This window comes from Humulus lupulus, chromosome 8 (assembly GCF_963169125.1).
Source record: "Humulus lupulus chromosome 8, drHumLupu1.1, whole genome shotgun sequence".
NCBI lineage: Eukaryota > Viridiplantae > Streptophyta > Magnoliopsida > Rosales > Cannabaceae > Humulus > Humulus lupulus.
In genome coordinates, this window is record NC_084800.1 from 15,374,997 (window position 1) to 15,392,723 (window position 17,727).

Here is a 17,727-nt window from a genome sequence, read left to right on the forward strand (position 1 = left end):
TTGGTGTGGAACCTTTGATTATCATGTTATTAATGGTGTTCCATATTTGGTTATGATTAGGTGACCGCTAAGGGCTTAAAGGTTGATCGTTCTCAAGGATCGTTCTTATATCGGTACTAGCTCGAATCTGAGGTAAGAAAACTGCACCCTGTGTATATGAGACATGCATGGTTATTATTGATGCATGCTGGTTGGTTATTATGTATGAGACATGCATGGTTATTATTGATGCATGTCGGTTGATTGTTATGTATGACATGCGTGGTTATTATGATGCATGTTGGTTGATTAATGAGTATGACATGCGTGGTTATTATTGAAGCATGTCAGTTGATTACTATGTATGACATGCATGGCTATTCTTGACGCGTGCTGGTTGACTATTAAACGTGACATGCATGGCTGTTATTGGTGCATGTTAGATTGCTGGATTTATTGCATATGATGCATGAGAAACATGTGATTGGGACATGCCTTATATACTGAGTATGATATCGTTCAGAGCTTGAGTCTCTGTGTTGATGCATGGCCCTAATAGTACTAATACCTGTTTGGTAAGCATGCTAAATACCTCGTTTATGGATATGGAATATGTGATATGTGATTGGTGGCATGTCTTACTAGTGAAGGACACTGACTAGTCAGGGACCGACTCTAAAGTCGAGATTCACGCATTGAATGGCTCTATGGCATTAATGCTAGACCGACCCTAAAGTCGAAGAACTTATAAGCGCTTGCCTGGTCTACGACCAGATGACTATAGCCAAGGTATATGACCCCGGTGACCGTTTGTCACATGGCTAAGGGACGTTGTCCATAGTTTCGACTCTAGAGTCGTGAGGAAGGCTATGTTGGTGACTAATCACCTTGCACCTGTCTTAATCAAACTTAAGAAAGAATCACTTATCGGTTAAGCCCTGGTGACCCTATCGTCACATGGCTAGAAGGAGCGATGCTCATTATGGTGACTTTTGGCTATTGTCACCTATTTGCTTGGACTGATAATCCTGAATGGTTATTATGATCGTTGTTGATATTATATCATGTTTTATTGTGTTTTCTTGCTGGGCTTTGGCTCACGGGTGCTACGTGGTGCAGGTAAAGGCAAGAGGAAGCTGGACCATCCTTGAGTTGGACAACTTAGGTGATGACATGTACATATGCAGCTGCTCGTCCGCCACGGCCGAGGTTTAAAATGGAACTAGGGTTGAACCCTGTTTTGCCGCTTAGAACGGCCTGTTGTAAATGTTTTCTGTAATAGACTCTGAAACTTTATTTTCGGGATCCCAATGTATATGTTAAACGTTCTAGTGAAATGTTACATCTTAACCAAAGTTTTTAATCCCTAAACCGCTAATCATACTTAGTTCACGATTTTGGCCAAATGACTCGATTAGCGAGTTTAGCACTATTTACAAGGCACACCGTAACGGTCCCTGGAGTTTGGGGCGTTACATGTATGCTCAAATGTGACATATTTTGGAGTTACAAAGTCAGTTACAAATTTGTATCTCACAAATATTACCCAATAATGTGTAGATTGTATGTTACACGTTTGAGTTTGGATTTCATAAAGCCACAAGTAATATGGTTGTTAGAGATATGATTTTAACTCTCATAATATGTTTGGAGGTTACAAAGTCATGTGAGAAGATGATAGAACCGTTTGGAAATGCAAAAGTTGAGTTTTGTTGAAATTGGAGCTTTGGCCGCAACTACTGATTATCCCTAGCTGCGGCCTCGAGGACAGAAGTCAGTGGCCGCGACTAGGGATACTGACAGCTAACTCCAACTTCTTTTTTCCATCTTGAATGGTTTTAACACCTCATGTAACTCCCAACATCTAATTAAATATTGGTAGCCACCATGAGGGTTGGTGTAATTTGAAATTTAAAAGATATCTCAAAACTCTATAAATAGGAGCTTATTGCTCACTTGTAAGACAACACTATTTTTATCCACTAGAGTATTTGGCTAGAAATACACAAAACTGCTTGATTATTCTAGAGAGTTATTTCCAATATTGAGAGAATCCCTTAGTGCTTGGGATGGGGGAAATAAGTTTTTGGACAAAGGTTGTAATCCTTGTTCAAGTTGGTGATCTCCAATGTTCTTCACTTTGGTTGTGTAAGTGAGAGTGATTTATTTCATTGTTATTGTTGTTATTATTTATTCTAGGGATATTTGCGGCATAAGTACCCAATGTTTGAGTTTTGTATGCGGCATAGACCCAATGTTTATTTTTAGTGGCAAAAGTACCCAAAGTTAGTAAAACTGTAATTCCGTCAGCCTCCTCCGTTAGGTTCCGTTTCGTGATGATTGGACCAACATGTGTCACTTCGTGATTGGTCCAACTCAATAATATTTTAAAAATAATTATGATTTGGACCAATAAAAACGTGACACGTGTGTAACGCCCTGGCTAGCCCAGAACAGTTACGGTAAACGGTGAACCAGAAATTTGACTCACTACCTGAGTCCTTTGGTCAAAAACGTGCTCTAAGTGTAATTAACAGGTTAAGGCATAAAACCAATAAAAAGGAAATGGAGATTTTTATTACAAACTGCTCTGCAGAGCTAAACAAAACGTTTACAAGCTGTTCTCAATACAAAAAGGTCACTACTGTTGTAAAGTTACAATCCCGCCGACCTAAGCGACAAAAATAGGGTAAACCCCCTAGTTCCTCTGAGAACACCTTGACCGTGGTGGTCAAGCGGCTGCATACGTACACACCACCACATCAGCTCTCCACTCAAGGCTAGGTGAGCTTCTCTTTCCCTTTACCTGCACCACATAACACCCATGAGCCAAGGCCCAGCAAGAAAACATAACACTTTATATAACATTATCAAATGATTATCATTATAATCACACTGAGCATAAAGCTTTCAAACAAATGGGTAAACACCACATGAGGTTCTGATAAACCACATTGAGTGACTGCCATGCAAGTCACTAATTCAGATGGAAGAGTGGCTGATGGGTAAGCCACTAGCCTTCAACAGGTTCTGGTAACCACACTGAGTGACTGCCATGCAAGTCACTAATTCAGATGGGAGAGTGGCTGCTGAGTAAGCCACTAGCCTCCAAGCGCTTATTTCATTCATCGACCCTCGGGGTCGGTCTGGCATTAATGCTCTCTGAGCCATTCAATGCTGGTGATCTATCAGATCAAAACTTGTTGGCTTGCGTGACACACGCTAAGGCCGTCCTGACTAATAAGCCAGCTCAAAGTGATCAGTGCCCAGTACCACCCCCGAACCTGACTAATAAGTCACAGCTTCACAGTTGATACTAGCACCCTTGCCAAACCTGACTAATAAGTCAGTGCCATGCACAAATGAGCAACATATGCTAAGCATTCTATATTCAATCCATGTCCATATTTTCACAATCACATGCCTCATGTATATCCACGCATGTCACATTTGGGGTGCAGTTTTCTTACCTCTGGTTCGAGCAAGAACGAATAAAAGAACAACCCTGAGAACGATCGACTTTTTGGTCCTTTAGCGGTTACCTGGTCATAACCAAATCATGGGATTCCATCAATAAAATGAATAATAAAAGGTTCCCAAACCAAAACCTAACCTCCGGGACCTCAAACACTACTCAACCGGGTAGTAGGTTCAATCCTGAGGCCTTAGGCTTGCATCTCCGAGCCAAAAAGCTCTCTTTGGACAAAAATGCCTTAAGGGCCGCGGCCCTCCTTGGCCATGCCGTGGCCCGCCCCTCAAACAGAGGCGCCTAAACCCAGCAGCTCCCAAGGGCCGCGACACACCCTGGCCATGCCGCGGCGCAACGCCCATTTCAGCCAAAACCCCTATTTTTCTTCCCTTGCGTTTTCCCTTCAAACCCAATTTAAACACCACCCAAACCTCTCTCAAACACCCATTTAAACCTCCAAACATCACTCATAACTATCCCTCATCATAACCCAAGTAAAACATCCCAAGAACTCCTCTTGATTCCAACTTTCCATACCAAAATCTAAAGCTGAAAGCTATGAACGAAAACAGAGCATACATGGAAACTAATGGCTTAAATCTTACCTCAAGTTCAGGTTATGGTGCTCTTCCACTGTGGAACACTCCCCCAAAGTATCAAGGCTTAGCTCCCAAGCTCAAACCTTCAACAAGTTCACAAAACTCACAAGGAAGAAGAAGCAAGAAGAAGGTACGGGAAGGACAAGAAGGGAACTCTGTTTTGGGTTCTGTTTTACAGCCTTCCATACATCATATATATCCATATACCAAAAGACCATAATACCCCTAGGTCTTTAAAAGTCTCTAAAACCACTCAAGGGCAATTTTGACATTTTCCACCTACACCGTCAATGATAATTAACGCTTCCCAATTCCCGCTAATCTCAATATTCTCAAACACTAATATTTCACATTCCGTTACCCTTTAATACCCGGTAACACTCTAAACATTAAAAGCACCTCGAGACTCACCCCAAGCCCCGAGCTTAAGCCCGTTATGACCAAACCGATATTTAACATTCCTTGATCGTCTCATGCCAAATAGCTCGAACAAACCCACATTATAATGTGGTCTCAAATTATATCACCAACATGTGAATAAATAATCAATTTACCCTCAACGGGTCAAATTACCATCACACCCCTGTATAAAGAAATATGGACACATATGCATGCATTTCACATCATATCATAATATAATCAACATATACATGCATTTAATCAATTAATAACATAATTAAGCAAGTACGGCCCTCCCGGCCTACTGTTCACGCCGTTAAATACATCGGAGAATTCGGGGCATTACACGTGTCTGCCTAACGGAGGAGACTGGCGGAATTACAATTTTACTGGCTTTGGGTACTTTTGCCACTAAAAATAAACATTGGGTCTATGCCGCGTACAAAACCCAAACATTGGGTACTTATGCCGCAATTATCCCTTTATTCTAATATTCATCTTGTCATCTTTCTTCTATTTTCTCTTGCTATAAAGGTTGTATCTTCTTCTACCTACTTTGTTTTACTATTTCTAGTTTATTTGTAACTTTTGTCATATAGTTGTGATTTGTTATATTTCATCTTCTTATTTCTATATTTACTTGTATTTTTGCAATAGAGTTGTAAACTTATTTAATCACCATCTTGTATTTTGTATTCTTTTACTTAGAGTTGTAATAGTTCTTATTTTCCATTGAGGCTATAACATTATCTCTAACAACAATTCATAGAAAGTGCATAACTTTTCACTCGGGTGTCTGTTTAAGGTGATTTTTTTTAGATCTACACTTGTGAGATGTGTACACATACATTTGGGAAGTTGAAAGCTTGAAAACACCCCAAAGTGCAAAATAATACCCCTATGTTTTCAAAGTTAGGTATGTTTTTAACATTTGAACTTTCCAAATGTGTGTGTACACATCTCATACGTGTAGATCACAAAAAATACCCAAATTAAAAAAAAATCACCTCAAATTGACACTCTAGTGAAAAGTTATGCACTTTCTGTGAGTTGCATTAAGTTTCATCGAGGTGCATCAAGGCGTATTGAGGTGTGTCGAGGTGTATCAAGGCAAATGATTTTTTCATGAATATCATGATATTTAAGGGGCCATCAAGCTGGCCATCGAGGTACATCGAGCTATATCGAGGTATATTGAGTTTTCTGCAAATTTGTACGTTTCAAATCTTAAAAATTGTGAAAAAAAATTGCAAAAAAAACTAAAAAATTATGCCCAGATCTATTCGAAATGCATAAACTAATGTCTTTATTGAATTTTTAGTGGATTTAAGTTTTATACCATAAAAAACTATCATGGGGTATTTTATTTTAGTCTTCATAGATACTTCAAGAGAGAAGAAAAAACAGAGAAGAAAAAAACAGAGGAGGATGCCAAAGTTGTGGAAGTTTTTTTCAAATAAATTTGGTGGTGATGATGGTTTGGTAGTGACTGTCATGACTCTCCAAAGAATTGAAGGGTGAACCAAGAGAGAGTAGGAGAGAAAATAGATGGAGGCTAAAAAAATGAATAGATTTTTTTTTAAATACATATTTTTTATTTTTTTTACAATTCCTGTTTTTTATCTTAAAAAATACGCACTCAAGTTTTCAAAAATACGATTTTCAAAATTACATAATTACAAAAATACGGTTTATAGGAAAAATAAATAAAAAACAACTTGAAAGCAACCTGAAAACAACTTATTGGACCAACTAAATATCAACCTAAAAAAACCTAAAAACAATGTGAAAACACACAAAAAAAAAGACAAAACCATAAAAATGTAAAAATTTCATTCAAACTGTAAAATTGAAAAAAAAATTGTTTGATCGTAAAAACATAATATTTTAGCAAAAATCAAAATTTTATGTAATTTTCCCAAAAATGAAGAGATACTTTTTGAAACCAAGCAAATAGTAGCATTATTTTGCAATGTTGGTATAAGATGACATTTTTTAGATATATGAATCCACACTATGGATAAATACCCAAATTTCCCATATAAAACTAATTACTGTAATTTATAAATTTACGTACTTTATTGCTAAGGAAAAAAGTTAAAAAATTATTGAGTTTTTGCCACAAAAATACTTAATGTTTACATAATGCAACATTTAAATACTTATTTTTTTTAGAAAAAAATATCTAAAGTTGCTAAAATATAGTATTTGAATATCTAAGGGTCTGATTGGTTCGTGATTAGAAAACTGTATTTTTGAAAAGTGAGATTCTGAAATGAAAATCTGAATTTAGTGACTAAAAACATATTTCTGAAAATGTGATTAGTTCAATGTCAACTATTATTGAGTTTTAAAAAACTGAATCTGTGATTGGTATTAAATTTGAAAATATAACAGAAACTGAAAACGTGATTGGTTCAGCTGAATCTGAATATTATTTTTATTTTTATATTTTATATACATAGGTTGTATAATATTAAATTTTGATTTATCTACAAATTTAATTAAGTAAAATTTAATTATATTGATAAATTAAAATTTAATAATAGTGCATTGATTAAATTCACAACAATATTGCATTGTCGTTAATTTTGATTTTTTTTTCTAAATTAAAGTTACATATTTTTAATTAACTAAATATTATTGTTATAACTAAACATTATTGTTATAACTAAGCCACATTAAGAGATAAAGAGAATGAAAAAGGGTCTGAATTTTTAGATATGTGAGAGAGCTCTAATAAATTTTTTAAGGGTAAATATCATTTTGGACTCTGTGTTTTGTAAAAGTTAAAGATCGGACCCTCTGTTTTGTTAAGTGACAATTTGGATCATTTATTTTGCAAAATAGAATAAAATGATACCTTGAGCCTTATTTCGGTCAAACTATTATTCAATATGATCAAAATGCCCTCATATTTTATTAATTAGTTGATTTAATAATATAAAAAAAATAATTAAAATTTAAAAACAATATTTTTAATTATTAACTACATTTAAATTAATTAAAGTATAAAAATAATTTTGAATGAATAAAAAACAAAATTAAACATAATACTGAACTTAAAAACATATATGTAAATCAAATAACAAAAACATAACAAAAATATTGTGATGTACATTTTGGATTTCATAATTAGATACAGAGAAAACGATATATTGAAGTTTTCAATTTTTGTGTTAGTTTTGGAGTTTAGATTTGAAAATACTTTTTCAAAACAATGAGCCAATCATGTATTTTGGTGGGACCTACTTATTTTAAGTTTTCAAATTTATAAAATTGTATCTGAATTGCTTACCAATCAGGACCTAAACATTTTTTTTACAGAAAAATACATAAAGTTGCTAAAATATTGCACATTTACTACCTAAATAATTTAGCCAAATAATATAAATGTGTTTTAAGTAATAAAAAATCATTAAAAATATAATTTAAATTCTAAAATTAAAGAATAGTTTTATATGATGGAAATAGTTGATAAATATTTTTTTATTATAATAACATTTTTTAATAAAAAAATTATCTTTTAATAGTTTTTTAGCTATTGATTTTTCTTAATTAATTTTTTATTAAATAAACATTTAAAAAAAATTAGAATTAATATAGGTTATTTTTGTATATTTTATATTACTTTATAATATTTTATAGTTTAAAATACATTTATATTAATTTTTTAACTGTTTGGGTAGTAAATGTGTAATGTTTTAGTAAATTTGTACTACACCAAAATATTGATTTAGTGACATTTGTTAAAAAATATCACAATAATAGTATTTTTGTAACATTTGGTAAAAAAATGTCACTTTAATAAGAATAAATGACATTTTAATTAGTAAAATTTTTACAAAATGCCACTATTGATATATTTTAGTGACAATTGATAAAATATGCCACTAATTTGTGAATATTTAGTTTTAGTAGTATTAAAAAAAATGTCACTAGAACATATCAATAGTGACATTGTGAAAATAATACAAAAGATTAGATTTAGTGACATTTTATAATGTCACTTAAATAAATATTTTTAGTGGCATTTGAAAAGTGTTACTAGTGAAGTTTTTTAGGGCATTTTTATTTTGTTAATTATTTTTTTCAATTTATTTTTATTTGAAAAATCTATAATAAGAGTTAAATGCAATTTATTTTTTTAGGTCTAATAAATTTCATAGATAAAAAAATAAACAAATAAATATTAGTAAAATTATAATAATTTTTTTCGTAAAAAAAAATTTGGGTATTTTTCCATCAAATTTTTTTAGGTATTTAAATATTATATTATATAAATATTAAGTATTTTTACTGTAAAAGCCCCAAAATTATTTTACTAATATCGTAGAATTCAAGGTTAACCCATGATAAACCCCTTAAAAGTATATCTCTAACCCTGTTTCATGCAATAACATTAGTGTGTTTTTATTATTTAAATTGATGGTTGTATTGTGATGTTTTCTTTTTAGCAATAGACAACCAAAATGTTGTCTACTTTTGATTAGGGTGGTGCAAAAGATTTTGCAAACTGTCCAATCCAAATAAACTACCCAAACCAAATTAAAAAAATTGACAAAAAATATAACTCGAATAATTGGATAAAAATTTAAACTGCCTAATTATTATATTAGGTGGTTTGAGAATTATACCAACTTGCCTAATATAACCCGAATAAACCGATTAAGTTTGTTTTTTTTATTTATACATACATATATTACACATATTGTTACATATATTATATGTAATATAAATATTATTTTTAAATTTTTAACGAATTTAGAATAATGTATTAAAATTTTAATTTAGAATAATATGTCAAAGTTTGGAAGATGTATATTATACTTTTAGTTTGTTGAATCTAATTATTTAAACATTTTTTTTTTAAAAAAAAAACTTAAGATTTGTTTTGGCAGGTTAACCCGACCAAACTGCCTAAAATATTAGACATGTTAAACATTTTTTTCTTCTTATTTTGATGGGTTAGAGTTAGAATTTTACAATCATATATTTACATTGAATTTATTAAAATATGTTATAAACCAACCAATAAAGACCACTACTTTTAATATGAGAGCCACTTATATATTATTATTTCCATAAAGAAATTATATATTATTACAATATTATATCCAATTCTATTAAAGTACTCTCAATATTGCTTTACTCTATCTATTAAAATACCTCATCAAAATCTCACTTTTTATATTTTATCTCCCAATTTTACATTACACCATATATAAGTTTCTCTATATTTTCTTTTATATTATTTAAATATTATATTTACAATTATTATTTAATAGTTAGAGTTAAAGAATAAGATTAAAAAAGAAAAAGTTAGTTAATGGGAGAACGAAAGGAAAAAAAGATAAAAAAAATATTAAAATAATGTTTACATATTGATTGAAGCTTCACTACATTTAGTGTAGAAATTAATTAAGGTGGAAATTGTTGATTTTAGTGCAAAAGTTATTATAGATAAATATTTAAACGAGCCAGCGGAGACAGTAACAAGCTTTAGGTATATTTTTTTACTTTGAAGTTAATTTAGAGCCGCCGCCACTGGAACTGCTCTAATAGTTGCTATGATAAAGTGTTGGGCAAGTATCAAATGCTTTGACTCGTAACACAGTCAAATTATAGAATCGTCATGTCAAACGTCACCGATTTTTTTCTCTTTCTTCCTCGTCCGAAGCTTCCAGACTTATTCAGATTTGTAGTGTATATATATGCGTGTTATATCCCTAACTACTTCCAGTTCATCAAGCCATCATAGATCTCCAAATATCTTCATCTATAGCGAGTGATAACAGAGGAAATGGCAGCTTGTGTCGAAAATTGCAGAAGCCAAAACTCAACTATCCCATTTTCCTTAGAATCTAACCAATGCCAACTGAGTAATTCCCTATGCAAGTTGGTCAAATTATGTATACCCACTTTGCCAAAATCCATTCCTATCAAATCTGTACTCTGGGTTGGTGAGAAAAATCCACCAACTTCCAACTTCTTGCCCCTAGTAAGAGATGAAGATGATGAAGAAAAAGTCATGTGGATTCAGATTCAAGAGGAAGCATTGTCCGATGTTCAACAAGAGCCAATTCTCCACGAATACTATACCTCATCGATATTGTCACACAACTCACTCGAAAGCTCGTTATCAAATTTGTTGGCCATGAAGCTAAGCAATTCAAGCATTTCAAAGACAACACTTTTGGAAACATTCTATAGCGTTTTCATCAAAGAGAAGGAAATCAGAAGAGCTGTTAGGAATGATCTGAAAGCCGTAAGAGAACGAGACCCGGCTTGTACTAGTTATGTCCATTGCCTTTTGAACTTCAAAGGCTTCCAAGCTAGTCAAGCGCACAGAGTGGCACATAAGTTTTGGTGTCAAGGAAGGACTGCCATGGCAACTCTGATTCAGATCCGTGTTTCGGAGGTTTTTGGGGTTGATATACATCCTGGAGCTAAGATTGGAAGTGGGTTAGTGATTGACCATGCCAATGGGGTTGTGATTGGGGAGACTGCCGTAGTAGGAGAAAATGTTACGATTCTTCATAATGTGACATTAGGTGGGACAGGTAAGGTTTCTGGGGACAGGCATCCCAAAATTGGCGATGGGGTGTTTATAGGAGCAGGAAGTAAAGTTTTGGGTAATGTTAGAATTGGAGAAGGTGCTAGGATAGGTGCTGGTTCTGTGGTGTTGAAAAATTTGCCTCCTAATACCACTGCTGTTGGAAATCCTGCTAGATTAATTGGGGTTTAACTGAAAACATCATGATCAGGACCAAATCAGAACTGCCACGTGCTAGATTGTAAAGTCGGATATGGTCAACACTCATTACTTAGATTACTATGCATCAAATAATTGTAAGAGTGCTCCAACATCTTGTTGGCTAGTACATTTTTATGTTAATGCTTCCAAGGCCCCAACTTTCATATGATACAAGTTGATTTTGCATTACAGAGATCGTTATACATAATATATATATATATATATATTAGAACTGGTCCTATAGCATATTATAAATACTGTAATGATGTAATTTAAATAAAATTATACAAAAAGTTCTATATGTAGTTAATATAATACTACTTGCAGTGAGAATGAGAACCATCCCTAGAATGGATTACATCCAAAATTTACAAATTATACCATTATTTTACAAGATTTACATTTTCTAGCATTGAGAACTGAGATCATTTATCAAGTTTAATCTCATTAATCACAAACTGACAAGTCAGAGCCATACTTGTGCTCTCATAACACAAACAACCAAGATGAAACATCAAATGACATAAAAAACCATTTACAGAGTTTTAAAATAATAAAAAAGAGAAACATGAAACTGTAAAAGAAACCACCAAAAAAACACATGCACACAAACAAAAACAAAAACAAAAAAGCAAGAGGACAAAAAATGCTGACCAAATATTGAATAGTTCAATAGGCACAAAATCTCAACCGGATAGTTCTTCCACTAGTTTGCACATTGCTCTAGACCAAGAATAGGCAATTTTATACTCTCCACTCGATAACTTTTGTGAGTTATATTTTAGTCATAAGGAAACAAAAAAAAGGGGTTATTATAGCATTTTACTCATCATGATTTGAAAAGAAGGTGGATAATCAGAGATGAAAATGAGAAGATTGCGATTTGGTACCAACCAAGTTGAAAATATGGGAATATGGGATTAGTTGTCCCATTCAAAATGGGACTTTACTGATTTGTACTCCCATTATATTGGTATGATTCACTTCCCTCCTAACTTTTTAATGTATAATATTCTTAACATAGTTTATAATTTGTCTTTAAAATTATAAAAATATATAAATGTTTTTTTAAATCAAATAGAATACTACACTATACAAATAATAACAGTACTAGTAAGTATAGTCAATCCAATATAGTCATAGAGAGTCCATCCGAAATAATAATTTTTTTTAAGGAACGAAATAATAATTTATAATATATAATCTCATGCACTAAACATAATAACGTTTCTCTAATCTCTATCATAGCTAAAAATATATATTCAAAGTTTATTAAATACAAACTTCCTTACTACATTTACGTTCTTTTTTTTTTGAAAGGGATACTATATTTACGTTCATTATTGGCAGTTTCACACTGGCTTAAATTTATCCAATATATCTTGACAAAAACTCAAATCTTAAAATGACATATTTTTATTTTTCATCAACTTTGCTTAACTTTCTTTCTCTCATTGGCTGCTACAATAAATGAAAAGCAATACATGGAACAATTTTAAACTGGAATCAGATTTAGAATTCGTAATAATTACACATGCCGCTATTTTCAAATTTTAATTAATAATCTCTATCTACCATTTTTTTTTTCTTTAGCTGATATGTACCACTTATACTATTTTTTTTTTTTTTTTTGAACCACTTATACTATTTTGATTCACTTGTATTTTGTATGTTTATTAATGGTAAATAATTTTAAAAGTGATGGAAAAGGTTTCCTTAATCGGACGAACAATAAGTGTGGAACCTTAGAAATAGCAACGCTTATGGCCCCATTAGGCCCAGACATAGCAGACAAGGAAGGCCCAAAGTCTTCCAATGATACAAAATTTTCCCGCCACTTCAAAAATGGCATTTTACGTAATTTAAGGAAGCATATATGTGCAATTAATTAAGAGCTCCATCAAACGCAAGAACCCCGCGCATAGCGTGAAAATTTGAATTCAGACAGCGCCCCAGACGCCTCTGCAAAATCTGCCACGTGTCCTCAACCGCATCCCCTTCAACCTTTTTCTCCCCAAAAAACCCTTTTTCTCTGCTCTCAGCTAGAGCTACAACTCAGTTCTCTCTTTCTTCTCTTCAAAAACCTCTTTTTACGAAGAAGAAAAGCTTCGGAGAGTACCAATGGCGTTTGTAATGAAGCCTTCTTCAAGGTACAGTTCGTACGATTCACGCTCCTCAACTTCGTCTCACTTCTCAGATCCGTCTTCATCGACGGAGTTCATCAAGCGCAAGTCCCCTTTACCCGCACAGAACTCATCCTCCTCCCGCGCTCTCGTCAAATCCAAGCCCTCTGATGTATCCAAGCCAAAATCCAAGCCGTCTGATCCGAACTTCACCACCATGGTCAAGAAGTTTATGGAGAAGCGTTCCAATTCGTCTTTGTCGAAAACGAAGGTGGATAATCGTGTGGGTTTGGTCATTCCTTCAGATTTAATCGCTGAAGATTTGAAGAAGACGGCGAGGAAGGGATCGAATTTCGGAACTCTGCACAAGAAATTGTTTGGGAAAGGAACGTCGTCAGAGAAGAAGAAGGAGGTGAAGGCGTTGACGGAAGTGAAAGGGAACACGAGGACGCTGGCTATGGTTTTGAGGAGTGAGAGGGAGCTTTTAAGCTTGAGTAAGGAGCAGGAAATGGAGATTTCCGAGCTTAAGTTGGTGCTTGAAAAAAAGAATACAGAAGTCAGTCTTTCTGTCTATCTCTCTCTCTCTCATTTCGTTTCTTTTTTTTTTTTTTTTGCTATATACGTGGGTGTGTATATACAATTTATGTATGTTTTCATATAAGGTAATGATCTAATTGGTTGATTGGAATTTATAGGTTGAGAAACTGAAGGACTTGTGTTTAAAACAAAGGGAAGAAATCAAATCATTGAAAAATGCAATACTGTTCCCAGATGTCATTAATTCACAACTTCAAGACATTTTAGAGAAACAGGGTTCAGAGCTGAAGCAAGCGAAACATTTAATCCCAACACTTCAAAGGCAAGTGACTTCTCTCACAGGCCAGCTCCAATGCATAGCTGATGATCTTGCCGAGGTATGTATTTAGCCTTTCAATGTACGTTAATAGTGTCATTATTCGCCAGTCTAGCAAGTTAGGGCATTCCCATTACAATTTCGATTATGGGCATTTTGATATTAGACCTCCAATAATTTGTTTTTCATCTCTACCAGTCAACAGTGATACAGTTTTAGTAGTAAAGAAGGGTTTATTGTGTTGTTTTATATTAATGAGACCGTCCACAATTGCGTTTCAGAGCAAAACAAACGCTTCTTGTGCTTGTGGGTGCTTTTTTTTTTTCCTCATTGTTGTCTTAGATTGCTGATATTTATTGCCTTGAGCAGGTGAAGGCTGATAAATATTCAGGGAGAGCTGGTTTTCAACATCACAGCAGCTCCCCCAGAACACCAACATTTAATCACGAAGATGCTTCTAATTCTTTGGTAAGCAGGCCCATTTGGAAATTTTATTTTAACTGATGGATATAGTAAACTTAGTCATTGCTATTAAAAAGTTACCATATGGTTGAGTTTGGGAGTTTTGCAGTTGTTAGTTGACTGTTGACTATTGATTATCTTATACTAGTTGGCAATTTTCTTTTCTAACATTGTTTACGTACTGGGTTGTGTATAATATTATTCCCCATTATGGCTTTAAATTTCTATGTTTATTGAATGAATTCAGGAATTCAGCTCTGATGATCCAGCTAGTCCCTGTAGTCCGGATGACATGTTGCTCAAAGATTTAAATCCATGCTTGACACCCTATTACGCTAAAACAAGATCCAAGGTATCCGTCTTTAGTTCTTGGTTTTCAAATGTGCCTCTTATAGAACTCATGACCCCTTTTTTATTTTCTAAAAAAATCTTAACACAACTATGGATTTTTAATTGAGAAGTTTGGTCTTTTACAGGAATTTGAGGGAATTGGATATAATTCTCCTCAACCACAAGATGAAAGCTTATCTGAAGACAAAATGGAGTTTGGATTCAATTCTTTCAGTAAGAAATTTTCCAGAAGTTCTGACTATTGCCTAAATTCCAAAACAGGAAACACATTAAACCGAGCTGCTCGAAGATCGGACGAAATTAAATGCACATATGGAAAACAAAAGCACCATAAACTTTTTTGAATCATGTGTAATTTGCTCTGTTAATCTCATCGGTTGTTTTTTTTTATTGCGTTTAATTTCTCAAGTTTTGTGGTTCTGCAAACCATTTTTTTTTTGGTCAGTCAGCATGTTGTATAATGTACAAGACGAACTACGGAAAAATCCAAGCCTATACCATAATCGAAAGGGCTTGTATGGTCTTAAAAGTACTTGCTGGTTGTACATGCTGACCTGAGAATAAGTTCGATATGTTCTTTTCATAGAATTATGCCGCATTCTGTCACTGAAAATAATTTAAATACTTATTATACATGTTATCCTGAAACATTGATGATATTCAATGCCAAATCGATCGTCCTTGCTATTTGGTTGATAAATTTAATTCTTGATCAACATTCGCTACTCATTTTCATTCTTATTGTACTTATCGTACTTATCAATGTATGCTTTCAAGTAAATCGTCGTGTATTTTTTAAATTCTTACCGAAACAAGTAGGTGGAAAAGGAAAGTTAAAAAAAGGCACTGCCATTTATTTATTAAACAAGATAGCTACAACTTTCAACTCGAGTTTATAACATGGTATTTAACTATGCTCAACGCATAGTGTACTACAGGTACAAGACTTTCATGTTTCACGCGAAGCCATTTCCCTTAAGCCATCCCACCACTTGTAGCGGTTCTAATTATCTGGAACAAGGCTGCAAATCAAGAAGAAGGCGAATCAACTTATCAATTTTAATGGACAAAGCTACAAAAGAGACGTGGTACAACATTATTAACATAATGAATCAGTGAATATATATACCTCTATGGTGGAATGTACACAAAATTCAACACTTAAAACAGACGATAGAGCAAAGACTACTCACACCCTTCCCTTATCACATGGCATAGTGATTATCATTATTCAATAATGTTCAGACACAATAGTTTATACCCAAAAAAGGCCAAAGATCAAGACATTTGCAAGTATCATGTCCCACGCACTCATAAAATGAAAATAAATGTAACATAAAAATACTTAGCAGCCAAGATAATTGATGAACTTGTCAAATAATCAGAGTGAAATGAAAATATGCCATATAGTTAGAGAGAGTGTATACATGATCCGATCACCACGAACACGAAGAAACCGAGCAGAATAGGCCCAACTGGGTAGTCATTTCCTTTCTTTGTAGAGGTTTCAGGAACCGCTCCCCTCTTTGTAATGTTCTTCTGAAACTTGGCAACTTTCTTATCAGCAAGGCGCTTTGAGGTAGTCTGTCAAAGTAAAACAACAAACACAAAGGACATAACTTTCTTTATATCCTCAAAAATTTTAAATTCCAGCCAAACAGCTATGAACCCCACCCCACTCAAGGGTATTTTATCAAACAAATATGATTAAATGATTACAATTTATCAATCTAAATATACATATAAAATTATAAATTCAAAATTAGCCATATAACCCAAAATGATAAATAAAGAAAAGTTTTCTTCTATGATTTCCATAACTTGTTCTAAGCAAAGTAACATCTTTACCCAAAAAAAAGAGTTTTTTCTTTTAAAAAAATTAATAAATAAATAGAAACTTTCCCAAACATCAACAACGAATACCCATATAGATTCAAGAAAATAAAAATCGAAAAAATGATTCTCGAAAAATTCACACAACAATAAAAAAAAACGATGTTTGATTAAACTAATTTAGAATAAGCAAATCTATACTCCTGCATGCAACGACTACAGAAACGAAGATTACAAAGGGTACGAACAAAAACCTAATCGAACTTGATCATGCCATGGGTGAAAGAAAAAGGGGGCAATTTTATATAACAGAGAAAAATGTAAAATACAATCAAAGAACGAATGAAAAGAAGATGCTTACCATTGTAGCGAATTTGGGGTGAAAAGAAAGAAAGAAGAAAGGAGGGAGGCCTCTTTTTTCGATTTGGTTCTGCGAATAAAAGTCAAAAGAGAAAATTGCCGTTAACCGCATATAAATACGAGGACAAAATTAATATATAATTAAGAGGTTATTAATTAATTAAATTAAAAAGAAAATGGAGACCAAACGTGCCCTTTAGACAAAATTCACGAACCCTATTTTTATGATTACCCGGCAACCACGCGACAAATTGTAAAAAAGAACAAAGATTTTGAAAATTAGAAAAAGGAAAAAGGAACCAGATAGCAGAGGCGGAGCCTGGAGCAGCGCGCAAGCTACGCCCAAGATTTTCAGCTTCTCGTCCGTACACGGAGCGGAGCTTACAAGGTGAAGAAGCTCTGAAAATTATATGAAAACGGGCCACAGAGGGGACCACCTCCCTCAACAAAACATAACAAAAAAAAAAAAAAAAAGGCTTGAGTTGAAACCCCACAAAGCAAGAGATAACCTTACCCCACTTGCATCGCTTCACTCACTCCAC

General features: G+C 33.5%; 3 protein-coding genes across 6 annotated transcripts; 2 read left to right on the forward strand and 1 right to left on the reverse strand.

Moving 5' to 3' along the window:
* The first annotated feature begins 10,189 nt into the window (after window positions 1-10,189).
* Window positions 10,190-11,392, forward strand: LOC133794754 (serine acetyltransferase 1, chloroplastic-like). Its single transcript, XM_062232139.1, has one exon. The coding sequence runs from the start codon at window positions 10,250-10,252 to the stop codon at window positions 11,192-11,194; it is 945 nt and encodes a 314-aa protein (XP_062088123.1). The 5' UTR covers window positions 10,190-10,249; the 3' UTR covers window positions 11,195-11,392.
* A 1,779-nt stretch (window positions 11,393-13,171) lies between these two features.
* On the forward strand, window positions 13,172-15,677 carry LOC133794756 (uncharacterized). The gene is made up of 5 exons (XM_062232140.1): window positions 13,172-13,882; window positions 14,022-14,240; window positions 14,549-14,647; window positions 14,889-14,993; window positions 15,118-15,677. The coding sequence occupies exons 1-5, from the start codon at window positions 13,325-13,327 to the stop codon at window positions 15,334-15,336; spliced, it is 1,200 nt and encodes a 399-aa protein (XP_062088124.1). The 5' UTR covers window positions 13,172-13,324; the 3' UTR covers window positions 15,337-15,677.
* A 148-nt stretch (window positions 15,678-15,825) lies between these two features.
* On the reverse strand, window positions 15,826-17,727 carry LOC133794757 (uncharacterized). Of its 4 annotated transcripts, none has more exons than XM_062232142.1 (5): window positions 17,700-17,727; window positions 17,486-17,584; window positions 17,187-17,255; window positions 16,420-16,576; window positions 15,826-16,014 (listed from the first exon to the last, which is right to left on the reverse strand). In XM_062232142.1, the coding sequence occupies exons 3-5, from the start codon at window positions 17,187-17,189 to the stop codon at window positions 15,968-15,970; spliced, it is 207 nt and encodes a 68-aa protein (XP_062088126.1). In that variant the 5' UTR covers window positions 17,190-17,255; window positions 17,486-17,584; window positions 17,700-17,727; the 3' UTR covers window positions 15,826-15,967. The 4 variants fall into 4 exon arrangements, with proteins under 4 accessions (XP_062088126.1, XP_062088125.1, XP_062088127.1 ...); XM_062232141.1 differs by having other exon boundaries at window positions 17,401-17,584; XM_062232143.1 differs by lacking the exon at window positions 17,700-17,727 and having other exon boundaries at window positions 17,486-17,601.

What these genes read in the sequence shown, in the direction of transcription:
- LOC133794754 (XM_062232139.1), top strand. Translation starts at nt 10,250, where the DNA reads ATGGCAGCTTGTGTCGAAAATTGCAGAAGCCAAAACTCAACTATCCCA.
- LOC133794756 (XM_062232140.1), top strand. Translation starts at nt 13,325, where the DNA reads ATGGCGTTTGTAATGAAGCCTTCTTCAAGGTACAGTTCGTACGATTCA. An exon ending in TTGAAAAAAAGAATACAGAA is followed by an intron (nt 13,883 to 14,021) that starts GTCAGTCTTTCT and finishes TGGAATTTATAG; the next exon opens with GTTGAGAAACTGAAGGACTT. An exon ending in ACGCTAAAACAAGATCCAAG is followed by an intron (nt 14,994 to 15,117) that starts GTATCCGTCTTT and finishes GGTCTTTTACAG; the next exon opens with GAATTTGAGGGAATTGGATA.
- LOC133794757 (XM_062232141.1), bottom strand. An exon ending in CGGGTAATCATAAAAATAGG is followed by an intron (nt 17,256 to 17,400) that starts GTTCGTGAATTT and finishes TTTTATTCGCAG; the next exon opens with AACCAAATCGAAAAAAGAGG. An exon ending in ACCCCAAATTCGCTACAATG is followed by an intron (nt 16,577 to 17,186) that starts GTAAGCATCTTC and finishes TTACTTTGACAG; the next exon opens with ACTACCTCAAAGCGCCTTGC.